At 42.7% G+C, this 13,379-nt stretch overlaps 1 protein-coding gene across 1 annotated transcript; it reads right to left on the reverse strand.

Annotated features, from left to right (window-relative positions):
• Nucleotides 1-5,885: 5,885 nt before the first annotated feature.
• On the reverse strand, nt 5,886-11,517 carry LTO1 (LTO1 maturation factor of ABCE1). Its single transcript, XM_084208309.1, has 5 exons — nt 11,465-11,517; nt 10,183-10,288; nt 9,283-9,353; nt 8,730-8,847; nt 5,886-8,371 (listed from the first exon to the last, which is right to left on the reverse strand). Exons 1-5 carry the CDS (start codon nt 11,503-11,505, stop codon nt 8,303-8,305), a joined length of 405 nt encoding a protein of 134 aa, XP_084064435.1. The 5' UTR covers nt 11,506-11,517; the 3' UTR covers nt 5,886-8,302.
• Nucleotides 11,518-13,379: the final 1,862 nt, after the last annotated feature.

The raw sequence follows: 13,379 nt of genomic DNA on the forward strand, positions 1-13,379 counted from the left end.
TATTTTCTCATCAGTGGAAGGTTTTATGCCCCAGAAGACCTTTACAGAAGACAGTTGGTTTTAAAAGCCAGTTGGTTAAGCTGCCTTCTCTGTGCCTTGCTCTCAAACAGCTTTTACAGCTAAGAGAATAAGGAATAAACCTCAAAAATATTAAAGCCAACTAAAAGAATGTAAAAAAAAGAACTGGACCTAAGACAGGAATTAGATATTATTACAAAATCAAATGAGAAAAAAATTATAACCTCTGTTCCAATACGCAATCCAAAATATCTCTGAAAATAGGGGCTGCACTTATTATTATTATTATTATTATTATTATTATTAATAATAATAATATTACTACTACTGCTGCTGCTGCTGCTGCTGAACACAGCAGAAGCAGCTTATTTGCAGTGGAGATGGTCAAGCTTATAACCTATGTATTTCATTATTTATCCTGTGAAATTATTTCTGCCTTAAGAAGAATTATGCAAAAGGCCAAGTGCTTGTCCTCCCTGTCACAAATTAGAAATTTGGTATCTGCCTTCTGAGTTTCCCACTGACCAGACTCCACGTTACAACTGATTCTGTGCAACAAGTGCAGCACAGGAAATGAAAAATGAAACTGCAGAGCTAACTTCTAACGTGTTAATCGTTGTCTAGTGCAGAATAGGCTCCTTCCAGGGCAGTTACCACTCGATGGGAAACCACCTGCATCAGAAGAATCCCAGATGAGTCTGTGTGAGCTCGGTGGTTTCCCAGTGATTTCAGCCAGAAACCTGAAGCCTGTGCGGCCTGCTGCAAAATCCCAGGTCAGGTGGGTGAAGTAAAACCAGTACAAATGGGGTCTGGTTTGTTCCTTTTGAAATGGGCAGCTCCTCTGTACGGTGAGTTACACTGGGAGGTGTAAAACACTGAAAGATGACCTGAAGTAAACTCACAGGGACTTCAAAAACACATCAAGCCAAAGCTTAAATTGGTCTGGGCCAAAAATGATTCATTTTATCCCAGTATAAAAAAACCCCAAAACCCCAGAAAGAACAAATAAATAGCTTTCTTTTGTATGGTTGATGGCTCATCCCTCTGATCTTAAGTGTTTGAAAACCAAGTGAGGACACACTTAGGGGATCTTGACTTCTGACAAAAATCTTGTGCTGATAAAAACATTACAGTGATTCAGTGAGAAATGTAAACCTCTGTTTGGTTGAATGTGTTAAGTAGGTTTTGCCATTCCCATCTCTTTTATAAATGCTGTTAAACTGACTAAGTGTTGTGACTTAAGTAGGTTTAAGCCCACATAGTCAGCTCTATTATTTACATTTTCCTTCTCATGAACATCATCTCTAAATGCAGACTCCTAAACTTGAGTGCTGGGTGAACTATGCCAGTATTACTCACATTGCAAAGGGCAGAAAGACAAGAATGTAGCAAGAAAAACAATTTACTATAGGCTGTAAAAAATATGCATGTTCAGCTAGACTATGTTGTAGCTTATTAAAGGGAAAACTACTGTATGTTTTTGTATCAAATTGAGACATGCACGAAGAAAAACCTCCAACAGACCTCCCAAAAACCTTCCCAGTTCCATTGCTGAATTCAGGTCATTTGACAATCTTGGACTTTTTATGAACACTTACATTCAAATGTTTTTTATTAATAAACAAGAGCTAGCAAATGAAAAAACCTCCTAATCCACCTGCATTCAAGCACAGCTGGCATTTTAAGTGACAGAAAACTCCAGAAGATAGAGGAGAAAGAGAAGGCTGGAGCTGCTGTTTTTGAGAGTCACAGGAATGACCCATGCACGTGGGCTACATACGCTGAGATTCCTACAAGGGGACAATGGCAGTAAAGCTGTAAATGATGACATTTTAATGAATTTTAATGAATTCCTGTTGGCATCATTTTATGAGAAATGTATCTCTTCAAACAAACAAGGTATTTTTATGATCCCACAAATATAATTGCTCATAGTAATTGCATTGGCATGGCCAGCATAGATTCCCATGTGTCTTCTGACTGAGTCCTACACCAATATATTCAAATCAAGTGATGAGAAAGGGAATGCAAATTAGTCAATGGGATTGCACTGATAATGGGACATTTGCCAGACTTCTGATTTTGCTCTTTATGGCCAAGAAGGACCAAATGTAGGAGGAAGGCAAAAGTTACCCATTTGCTTTTTGATTGTCATAAACATTTAAGAGTGAAACCAGAGATAGTTCCTTGCTGATCCTATAACACTGTAGAGCCCTACCTAGACCTGTCCTCCTTTCTGCCTGTGCAAAGACCGGGTATAAAAAAGTCTCATATTTCAGGGAATTCACAGGTACAGATCTCCACCAGCACCAAGAACACTGAACCAAAGGAGGAATTGTGACATGCAGGGGCCAAGCTCCAAGGCAGGACCTGACACATGGACTGGCCAGAGAAGGAATCCTCCTCTGGGTCCGTGTGGGGAACAGAGGTCTAGAGCTCCGAGTCGTGCTTGTAGTGTGTGCATCACAGAATGGAAATTGCCATCCACTCACCCTTCCCTGCTGAGTAAATAAATTTTAGATTCTGCGTTGCTGAGGGGTTTTGTTTCATCCATCCCACCTGGCAGCAGCCCTGTGACACAGCTTAATTCCCTGGTCTCCCGTGACAGCCACCACGTTTGTGGCTGGGATGTGATTTGTAACATTAGCAGCAGTCTCCAAGGGGCTGGGCTGAGAGGGGCAGATCCTCACCCAAGGCCCACGAAAGCACCAGCAGGGCATTGTGACAACACCCCTGAGCCAGCCCAAGGCAGTGACCTGGTGTCCTGAGCCACTCTCTGATGGCAAACTGTCTGCAACGGGCAATTGAGCTTTTTGATGTTTCATTTCTCCCCTTTATTAGATTGTATCACTCCAGATTGTTCAAATACAGGGTATTATTTTTGAACAGCTTTCTTTCCTCCCAGAACATCCACAAACCAAAGTTCTTTACGTTTGGCTATTTTAAATACGAAGAGCAAAGCTTCAGTCAATGGATGCTGTTAAATTTCTAGAAGACATCATAAATTATTTACTCATAAGTAATCATTATTTCTTCTAATTGTAAAACATTTATTTTGTGGGTCTGACTTAATATTTCTGTAGCCATTTCAGTCACTCACTGTGACCATTTAATTCCTTTTAGGCAACACATCTGTTAGCCACATATTTTTTAGGTTTCTCTTTCCATGGAGACTCTTGGACTGCAAAGGATCAGAAGGGTTCTTCCCTTATGGGTATGACTTTCCAGTGTCAGTGAAAGAAGTTGTATCTGCCTTCACTTCTGCGTGACAGTGCTCAAGTGTTGCATAGGCAAACAGTGCAAAGCCTCATGTTCGCGGAACATCATTTCTCTCCTTCACGAACAGCTATCCAACCACCAAAATTTAGCCCTCCCATGGTTGGAAACCCCTCTGTAAACCTGCTCAACGTGTCTTCAGGAATCCCTTTCCTCCATGTTTCTGCTGAAGGAGTATTTCAGGCAAATCACAAGACAAGGCTCCTTGAAAAAAAGTGTCTCCACGCTTGCTAACACCATTTTTTCTTTCTCATTAGTTTGAGGAATAATGATGCTACTGGAATTTTCTGAAATTTCCTAATGCATAAGAGAACTTAAAAGAAGACCAAGACATAAAACTATAACAAGCCAGGTTCTCAAAATGTGGGTCTAACAATGTACTCATGGCGAAGCAGGTTAATGCAGTCCCAAACTGTGCTCCAATCATTCTCTACCCTACTCAGGTGTTCTGGCTGTGATACATAAAATGATGCCAATAATCCATGTGGGTTTAGGTTTCCAGTGTATTTGACTACTTGCCCCACAACCAAGGTCTCCTAAGGAAGGAAATACACCGCAGATATAACTGCTAGCTCTGCTAAGAAATGACATTCTGTTCTGTCTGTTCTTAGTCTCAGAGTAATTTGCTTTTTAACTTGTATTTCAGAAACTGTCAAGTGATTATTAACAATAACTTCTGTACGTGTATGTGTTTTTATCAGAGGTAAATGGGGTCTCAAAAATTCAATGTCTGCACATACATTGCAAAAAAAAAAAAAGCAGACCAGTTTAGAGAACAATGTAGGCATGTGTTTTTAAACTACTGTTCGTGCAGTCTGGTCAGGGCTGTGTGACACAGTATACAGTGTTTTGTCATCCAAGGAATGTCTTTGATCAAGAGTTTATGCAAGAAGAAAAAAAAAGCCATGAAACCCTAATCCGTTCCCACAGTCCAGTAAACGTGAGCTGGACAAACAGTGGACAATAGCAGCAAAGCTTGCAGCTGGAACAATGGCTGCAACTAAAAAAAATAAAGGGTTGCTGACTCACAGTTCCTACTATCAAGAAAGATTCCACATAGTGTTGATTATTCCCCAGAATCCTGAAGATGCTGAAAATTAAAAAGTGTTGAGCTAAAGCAGCAAAACGGGGTGTTAAAATCAAAAACGGACCAGTGAAAAATGCTGAGTTGATTCTGTCTGATGCACAGTCAGGATGCAGGGACTGAACAATCAAGATCCTTTCTGCTGAACATTTGCTAAAATAAAACTCCATGATTTTATTAGGAACAAGCATCAGTTAAATTCTACCAGATAGGAGGCCCCTATTTCAGATGTCACCCTAACAAATTCTGCACAACTAGAATTGCGTAACTTTCTAATTTTTCCAAGGCAAAAATTTTATGCCATTTCTTATTCCTATTCAGAAATCTCCCCAAAACCAGATACACAGAATGCTGCCCTAGTGCTCAATTAGTTATGGTTATAGAACAGGATAAAATAATTTAAAACATTGTGCAGCAAGCTGCTTTGGAATCAAGTGAAACAACGCCTGAGATTTTTTCACTTTTCATCTATTCCATGGATTTAGGAAGTCTCCCACGTTTCAGATGAACTTAGTGACCATGTTTCCTTCCATACAGTAGTGCAGCATTTGATAGGTAGTACTACAGAATTCTAGCACCAAAAAGGCTGAAAAATTTTAATTACCACACTTAGGGAATAAACATTCCAGTTATTAAAGTGGGAGCATTCCCAGTGTAATGTCAGGGAGATATTCAGGTTAGCTACAAATGAACTGACCGTGCAAGCTTACAAAATAACACACAGAGCTTTTATTATTTTTATTATCACCCCAGGCTAGGCTGGTCCTACAGTTCCAAACCCTGGGACATACTGAAGTGCTTCAGCAGTGCTTTGCTCCAGTTGGCCTTTACACATCAGTCCCAGACACCACAACTTGCAACTGGGAACCTGCTGAACTCCTCTCACACCTCCCAAATCCCCTTTTTCCTTGGTGATACATCCACTTCTGTGGGAATGTGTACTGTCACAACTTTATCCATTAAAAAAACAACTCTGGCAGACTGTAAAATGAGAATCTTCATGGTTACTTGCCAAACTATGAAAGCTGAAGTTTTAAGCTGCAATTAGACCAGAAGCCATGGTTGTAAGAAGTTGCAAAGGGCACTATTCAAAAGGCACCAAGAATAGAAAGAATTAGAAAACAATACCAGAAATATTAAGTTCTTACTCTAAAGCACTGTGGGATATTAGGGTGCAGGCAGACTTTTGACAGATGGATTTCCCTCTATTCCAGTGCAGGAAGTTGCATTTCCAGCCAAAGTGTAAATAAGCATTCATAAATACAGGGCAGGCTCAAACTCTCTCTTGCATCTCTTCAAAAACCAAAACCTATATAAACCTTGAAACTGATTTACTGGAAAATTAAAACTCCAAATTTAATCTCACATGGAAATGATCACAACCTTGTTTCAGAAAAACAGATCAGGGCTGATTTCGAAGCAAACAATTGCACACCCAGGTTCTTTTTTTTTTTCTGATTTATTCCACTCCTTTCTGTCAATTATAGATATTCACTCAAAGCTGGAATTTATCACCTTTAGTAAAGCTGACAAGAAATGGAAAGGAAGTTGCTTAATGAAGACAGAACAAGAATTTTGCTTGTGAACTTGACCAAATGGTATTCAAAGTTTACTTCTCTGCCGATGCCTCAAAATTCACCATTTCTTGTACTCATCACACGTTGCAGAAAGGAAAATTACAACTCTTCTGGATTGCCATGACTTCAGCAGCCTAGCAGTAATGAGCTTTTAATAAAAAAGTATCCACCTTTTAATAAAATTCCATATTCCACAGGCTCAGCTGAGAGATGATCACAAAGAGACAAAACAAGCTAGAACGCAGTCCAGGCAAGTCAGAAATTGGTGGGTGAAATGTTTCAAACATTCCTCCCTAACTACTGAGCTGTAAGTAGGGGTGGTAAATAAGTACAGAAATATATTCTTAAGTCTCATTTCTGCAAAATTTCAAACTTCTTGGACAATCAGCACCAAGTAACAATCTCAATGTCCTGTTTTATTAATAACCAGTATCATCATGTACAAGGTTGCATATTTTTTTATATCTTTATGACCCTAAGACAAAGACAAATGAATATTCTTGATGCAACCTGGGCTATAAATCAGGCATACCCACAACCTCAGCTGTAAATCAGGCATAAAAACACCTCTACAGAATGCTGGGAATGTTCCACTGCCACAGCACTGAATGTGACACAAACCCCCACAAATCACTGCAGAAAACAAAAAAAAATGGCACTGAAGAAAGCACAAAACTGCACATCCAACAGAATTTTGAACTGTACCTCATTTAATAAACCAAATCAGGCCCAGACAGGGTGTGAAACAGCAGATATTCAGAAAAATACACTCATGGAAGAAGAGACTCCATCAGTGTGTCCACACAAATGAAACTTAATTAAAGACCTAATTAAAAAAATAAAGACCTAATAGATAACCCTGGTATATCCCAGCTGGAGATCCTGGTTGATACAATACTTATAGTTCAGTATATACACATGTATTTATACAATAATTTACTATAATATTATTTTTTTACAATAGAACTAAAGCAATACAAGAAAATTAGCCACTAAAACAATTTTCCAAATAAGTCACCACCTGATTGCCAAAGACCCTTCCTCTCCTGAGCTGAACAAAAATAATTGTGTTTGATCCAATCTCCGGAGCAGCACCTTGATTTGTCACCCACATATTACACACTTCTATTACACAAATGCTCCACCTGGAGCTCTCACAACCCTGCCCTTGCTTTTACAGACATTTTAGCAAATGAGGAAACAAGTAAAAATTCATTCCTACCTCAGTGTTACTTCATTGCAAAGATATTCTCCACATAATTAAAATTATCACGAGTGTGTACATTCTCTACTGTCTATTTTAACCACTTCACTTACACAAATATTTGTGAGCTCCTACAATCCCACACATCCACTAGATGGCTCTGACACTGCCTGTGGGCATCAAAATTCAAATGTATGAGAGTTAAACCAAAAACCTCAAATCTGTCTTTGATTTTCATATTTCATATCAAATTTATAAGGCTGAACCGTGACATGCAGGCAGAGCCAGACACACACAAGGTAGAGGTGGTAAAAGGAATTCTGGAATTCCTTACTGGAAAGCAAAGACATCCAGCAGCCCAAGGCAAAGCCTGTTCCAGGTACTCCTCTCAGCTTAACTCCTCCACAGTTAAAACAGCTGGCAGCATCCAGTGATTTGGAATGAGACTGAAGCGGTCACTTTTCAAGGCTGGCACATAAAAAGCTGGTCTGTGTAAGAGGTACTGATAAATACAGCCAATGAGAATCACAACTCTTCTGGCAGTCATGTTCATCTCATCCACCACTTAAACTGGGAACTTGTAGGGAGGGGTTAGATTTTATGGAGTTTGCTCCCTTCCCCCCATCAGTCTGCAAAGCTATTGGAAAATCAGGTGCAAATTCCATACTCTGAGCAGGTATCTTCATCCTTGTCCTCTGCATTCTGACCTCCTTTGTCATTCCATCTTTTCCCCACAAAAATGTTTCCTGCCTCAAAGTCTGCAGGGAATTGATTTTATTTTCCTTCACCCACAGCATGTACACATTGTGTAAACTGAATGATCTGCATACACAGATTTTTAAGTAACAGATATCCTTTAAACAAGGAAACTGTGCAAATGCTTGTTTTCCTTTTGAGGATTATCAGTAAAAGACTAGCAAAGAATTACAACAAATATTTCTGTTTAACAGACGTACACACTAGTGTGTGCATTAACCTAAATAAAACTTGGAGATAATAAAGTCCAGGGATATTTCACTTCCCCTTTAACATCTCTTCACTATTTTGATTTTTTTAAATATAAAAGTAGATAGATGCTTTTCCAGTTCTGTTCTTTTAATGTTTTTTCCTTTGATCGTCCACGATTATCTTCATCTGTTGCATTCAAAATGTCAGTGAAGATCTCTCATTACCAAGTCTAAAATCAGACTGAATATTTAGCATTGAACAAACCTAAAAAGGAATACACAGAAGTTTCAAGGGGTCTGTTTTTCAAGAAGAATGTTAAACAAAACTCCCAGTTGCTCCATTTATCTTCTTCTGATCCCACTTGTAATTCAAATTGTCAAAGATGATTTCCACCTTGCTTTTTAAAGATTTTTTTTCCTTTATTTTGCATTTGTTATTGCTTGGGAAATTTTCAACTATCAAAGATTTTCACTTGTATCTCACATGTATCTCACCTCAAGTATTTTGCTATAATTGCAGAATGGGAATAATAACTGCTCCACAAAATTTTGGAGTGGCTTTAGAAACGAAGTATCTTCAAAAATTAATTTATGTGCTAAAATTACAAGTTAATCCTACAAACCTGTTTAAATTTTCCTCTGATTTTTTCCAGATCTTCTTGCAGCTTATCATAGGTGGGGTCTTCATATGGAAATTTCTGAATCATCCCTATTAATGAATCCAGAGCTCTTATCTTTTTGCTAGGAAAAACAAAATGAATCAAATCAAAAGAAAACCCAGGAGTTTTTTCAATACATCACAATGAAAATTATACTGATATATAATAATCCAGAGCACAAAACCCAGCTCTCCATCGTTCTTTAATTCAACTTTCAGCCCATTGTCAGGTGTATTCCATATTCTTAAATAAGAAATTATCCAAACTAGGAATTATTCCAAATTGGGAATTAAGCACAACTGACAGATTTAAGGCTTCCATTTCAACTTACCAGTCCAAAAGTGGAAAAATATTCAAGAATCAACAAAAATACTGATTAGATGACTGGGCAAAGTAGAGAAATGCAACCAAAAAGGCAATTCTGGCAGACAGATTAATCAAAATGGGACAGAAAAAAAAGATATGAAGAGAAGAATGGAAGTCACAGTGAAATGACTTTAAGCCTTTTTAACCTCACCTGTTCTTTTCATCTGTGCATTTCTGGAGCAGACAGTGCCACGTCAGTGCAAACCCAAGGTAGCAACCAATCTAAAATTAATTTAAAAGAGTCATGAGGAAAAGAAACAACCCCAAAGGACACAGAGCACAGACAGTGGAACAAAAATAAAGCACTACACTGTATTTCACTCTCTGGGAAACTAAACCCTGGGTACACAAACGTGTTTCCAAGCTGGAAAGGCTGACAAGGTTACCCTAGCCACCCTCTCACTTGATGTGTCTAATCCTGCCTCCCTCTGGAGCTTTCCCAGTATGAGGAGATTACAGCAATTCTCTCTTATGGTCTGTCCAGGACCATTCTGTCCAAACCATCCAGCTCTGGAAGCTGCTGCTTGGCATTCTCATCCTGTAGCTGCGACAAACTGGAAAGGCCATATGGGACAAGTTGAGGTGCCTCCCCACCAGTCTCCAGCCCCTGAATTCGTAGGAATGGTTATTGATCCAAGTGTGCCAGCACACAGAGCTGGCTCTGTGCGCAGAGGAACAGTGCCACAAACCCTCACAGCATCACAATTGACAAAGAGTGCACAAGAAACATAGAACTGCCTCTTTGTGGCTCAAGATCCCATGATTTTCCCAATGCTGGGCCACAGCAGATGGTATTGGGGGCTGCAAGACCTTTAGCCAAAAATTTGCGGAAAAAAGATTACCAAAGCTCCATACAGCAAATAAGCTGAGAAAACACAAGGGCATCTACTAAACTCTCCAGCTCAAAACAGCACCTTTTAAAGCAGTTTTCTGGGTCCTCCTGCACACAGACAGAGCAGTGAAACACAGCAGGCCTCAGCCTGGAAATTTCTGTGCGGCTGTCATTTTGTAACACAGGAAGATTGCAGTGCTGAAGAGTCTCCCCGCTTACCTCCGAGCCCATCCTGGCTCCATGGAGTGCTCCGTGCCTCCTGCCCTCAGCCATGCCAGCGTGGCTGCCCTCTGCAAGCCCCTCCTGGTAGCCCTCCCCGTGGAACCTGGGAGTGCAGAACCACAGCTTGGTTAATCTCCCGTCAGCTCACGCTGCGCACAAGCGGCCCTGGGCAACAGAAATGTGCATCGCCTCCAAAGCTTAGAAATACCATATAAAATCAATTAAAACTCCAGAATCACAGGCTCGTTTTGGTTGGGAAAGACCTCTGAGATCATCCAGTCCAACCTTTGAATGATCATCACTGTGTCAACCAGCCCAATGCCCTAAGCTGCTCCTTGGACACCTCCAGAAATGGTGACTCCAGCAGCTCCCTGGACAGCCCTTTCTAAGGCCTGGCAACAATTTCCATGAAGAAATTCCTCCTTATGTCCAACTTAAACCTCCTCTGGTGCAGCTCAAGGCCTTTTTCTCCTGTCACTTGTTACCAGGGAGTGAAGGGAGTTGCAGAGAGAGAGAAGGTTCTCTCTGAGCCTCCTTTTCTCCAGGCTGAGCTCCCCCAGCTCCCTCATCCAACTTGTGCTCCAGAGCCTGCCCCAGCTCAATTCCCTTCTCTGGACACAGTCCAGCACCTCAAAGTCTTTCTTGTAGCATGGGACCCAAAACTGACGCCACAATTCAAGGTGGGGCCTCAGCGGTGCCCAGAACAGTGGGATGGTCACTGCTCTGGTCCTGCTGGCCACACTATTGCTGACAGTGACAGGTAGCCACTGTCCTTCTTGGCCATCCGGACACACCTGGGCTGGTGTTCAGAAACTCTCGGCCAGCACCCCCAGACCCTTTCCCTCAGGGACGCTTTCCAGAACTCCCCCGCTATCCCGGAACGCTGCAGAGGGTTGAGGTGGCCCAAGGGCTGGACCCGGCACTCGGCCTTGCTGGTCTCAGCCCATAAACCCATCCTGCCGGCGTGAATCCCACTCTGTGCTGACACCAATTCCGCTGGCAGCCTGTTCCAGCGTCCGACCATCCCCTGGATGAAGAACCGCTCCCGGATATCCAGCCCAAACCTCCCCCGACTCAGCTCCAGGCCGCTCCGCGCCGCTCGCGCTCTCAGAACGCGCAGAGAGGCGAATCTTCCCCGCCCTCTTCCTCGGGCTCAGCGCTCGCCCTTCTTTCCCTGACGCTCCCCTGGCAGCTCCCAGAGGGAAGCGGAGGCCCAGGGGAGCCCCGCGTTGCCGAGAAGCCCCTGTGGGGCCGCTCCAGGCTCCCTGTGTCCCCTCACCTCTGCTCGGCCATCACGATTCCATCGAACAGGTCGGCCATGGCGGCGCGAGGCACGCCGGGAGCGGAAGGCGCGCGGGAGGGGGCGTGGTTCATGACCACCGACCACGCCCCCTTCGCTGAAGCCACGCCCACTGCCGACGATGGCGTGCGGCCACCAGGGGGCGGCGGAGCGCCGCCTCAGATGCCGGCCCCGGCCGGCCACGGGGAAACCTCGGGGTCCGAAAAATCCCGCCCCGTGTGCCAAAAATCCCACCCCGCCTCCCAGAATTCCCACCCTGCGCCTCAAAGCTGTGTCCCGACGCTCCCTGAGTCCTGCCCTGCCGTGCGGAGCCGGGTCCAGTGCCCGGGCACCCCGTGGGTGAGGAGCCTTGTCCCGGTATCCAACCCGAGCCTGCCCTGACACAGCTCCAGGCCGTTCTCTCGGCTCCTGTCGCTGGTCATGGAAAAATAGAGTTTGCACATCTGTCTCACGTAATACTGGTATCGGCGGTTTTCAAGAAGTGTATTTTCGGTGCGTGTGCCCACAATTGTTCCCTGTGAGGGTGGTGCGGCCCTGGCACAGGTTGCCCAGAGAAGCTGTGGATGCGCCATCCCTGGAAAGTGTCCAAGGCCAGGTTGGATGGGGCTCTGAGCAACCTGAAAAGGTGTCGCTGTCCCTGGAATGAAATGATCTTTAAAGTCCCTTCCAACCGAATTCTAAAACATAATTTTTTTTGGTGTTAATACCCACCCAAACTGTAGTGTGCCCTTCTAGGTTGCTCTCTTAAAATACTTATGAGCTGTTGCAGATCAACACTAGTCAAAGAAAACATTTATACTCATTTGCAAGCACGTGCTTTAAAGTTAACTTATACTACTATTATTTTCCAGATACTTAATGAAAATGTGGCTCTGGGTCACACTATTCTGCCATCCTGGTGTTGGAATATGTATATTTTGGAAGGGAAAAAAAGGGAAATTTTATTTAATTTATCAAGTTGTTCCCCATTCATATGAAAAGTACACTGGCAGAGTAGAAAGAGTGGCCCCCAAATTTTCCACCAACAGGATTTCAGTGATTTGAGCAGAGGTAAAGTAGACACTATGACTTTGAATTTTTTTGTAAGTTTTTACACTTCCTCCAAGTGGAAATGAAGACGCTCAGTATTCCCTTTCCTGCAATCTCCCCACTCCTCTAGCAACTTGTATTTGCACATCACAGCTTCCAGCTGAGACTTCCCAAGGAGACATTTGACACCTGAGCTTTAAAAACGTTTCAGGGCTGTAAAATGTGCTGTTGCAAATGAAAGCACTGCCATTGTCCTCCTGCCTTTAAGGACCTCTGATGGGCAGGGCACGGGGGTGTGCTGACGGCTGCTGCTGGTGTTTACATTCCCACAGAACCAAAGGTGCTTTTTGGAGGTTTTGCACACCCGGTTCCTGACCGAGTCAGGTGTCGCAGGGCAGGGGAAGCGTTTCCCAGCAATCCTCCCGCCTCAAGCCGAGATCTTGAGAGATTTTATAAGCAAAACAGCCAGGTTTGGTCAGAGCTGGGATGGGAAAACTCCAACGAAAACTGAAGCTCTCCAGGAAGTGGTATGGGTTAATTTAGCTCCTGGCATTCTTCCCTGTGTCTGAATAAATATTGAACCAACCTCTAACCATGCTGTTGCAGGAAAAATCATCGTCCTGCCGGTGGAAGAATGTAAGCCAAAGGTGTCAGCAAATAGGGTCACGAGAGAGCTCAAGATGATGTTCCCAAAATGTAAGGTTGCCTGTCTTTGCACCCTTGAGAAATATTCACAATGTTACACCCACTTAAAAAAACTCTCACTAGGTCAATTAAACCGTGTAGCCTCCAAACTCCACTATTTGCCATGTTTCCTGTCAAATATGTGCAATTTTTTTAGCAGAAGAGTAAAAGTGATTTTTAA

The sequence above is a fragment of the Fringilla coelebs genome (genome assembly GCF_963513975.1).
Source record: "Fringilla coelebs genome assembly, chromosome: 6".
NCBI classification, from domain to species: Eukaryota; Metazoa; Chordata; class Aves; order Passeriformes; family Fringillidae; genus Fringilla; species Fringilla coelebs.

What these genes read in the sequence shown, in the direction of transcription:
- LTO1 (XM_084208309.1), bottom strand. Translation starts at nt 11,505, where the DNA reads ATGGCCGACCTGTTCGATGGAATCGTGATGGCCGAGCAGAG. An exon ending in GAGCCAGGATGGGCTCGGAG is followed by an intron (nt 9,354 to 10,182) that starts GTAAGCGGGGAG and finishes AATTAATTTTAG; the next exon opens with ATTGGTTGCTACCTTGGGTT. An exon ending in TGCACAGATGAAAAGAACAG is followed by an intron (nt 8,848 to 9,282) that starts GTGAGGTTAAAA and finishes TGTTTTTCCTAG; the next exon opens with CAAAAAGATAAGAGCTCTGG.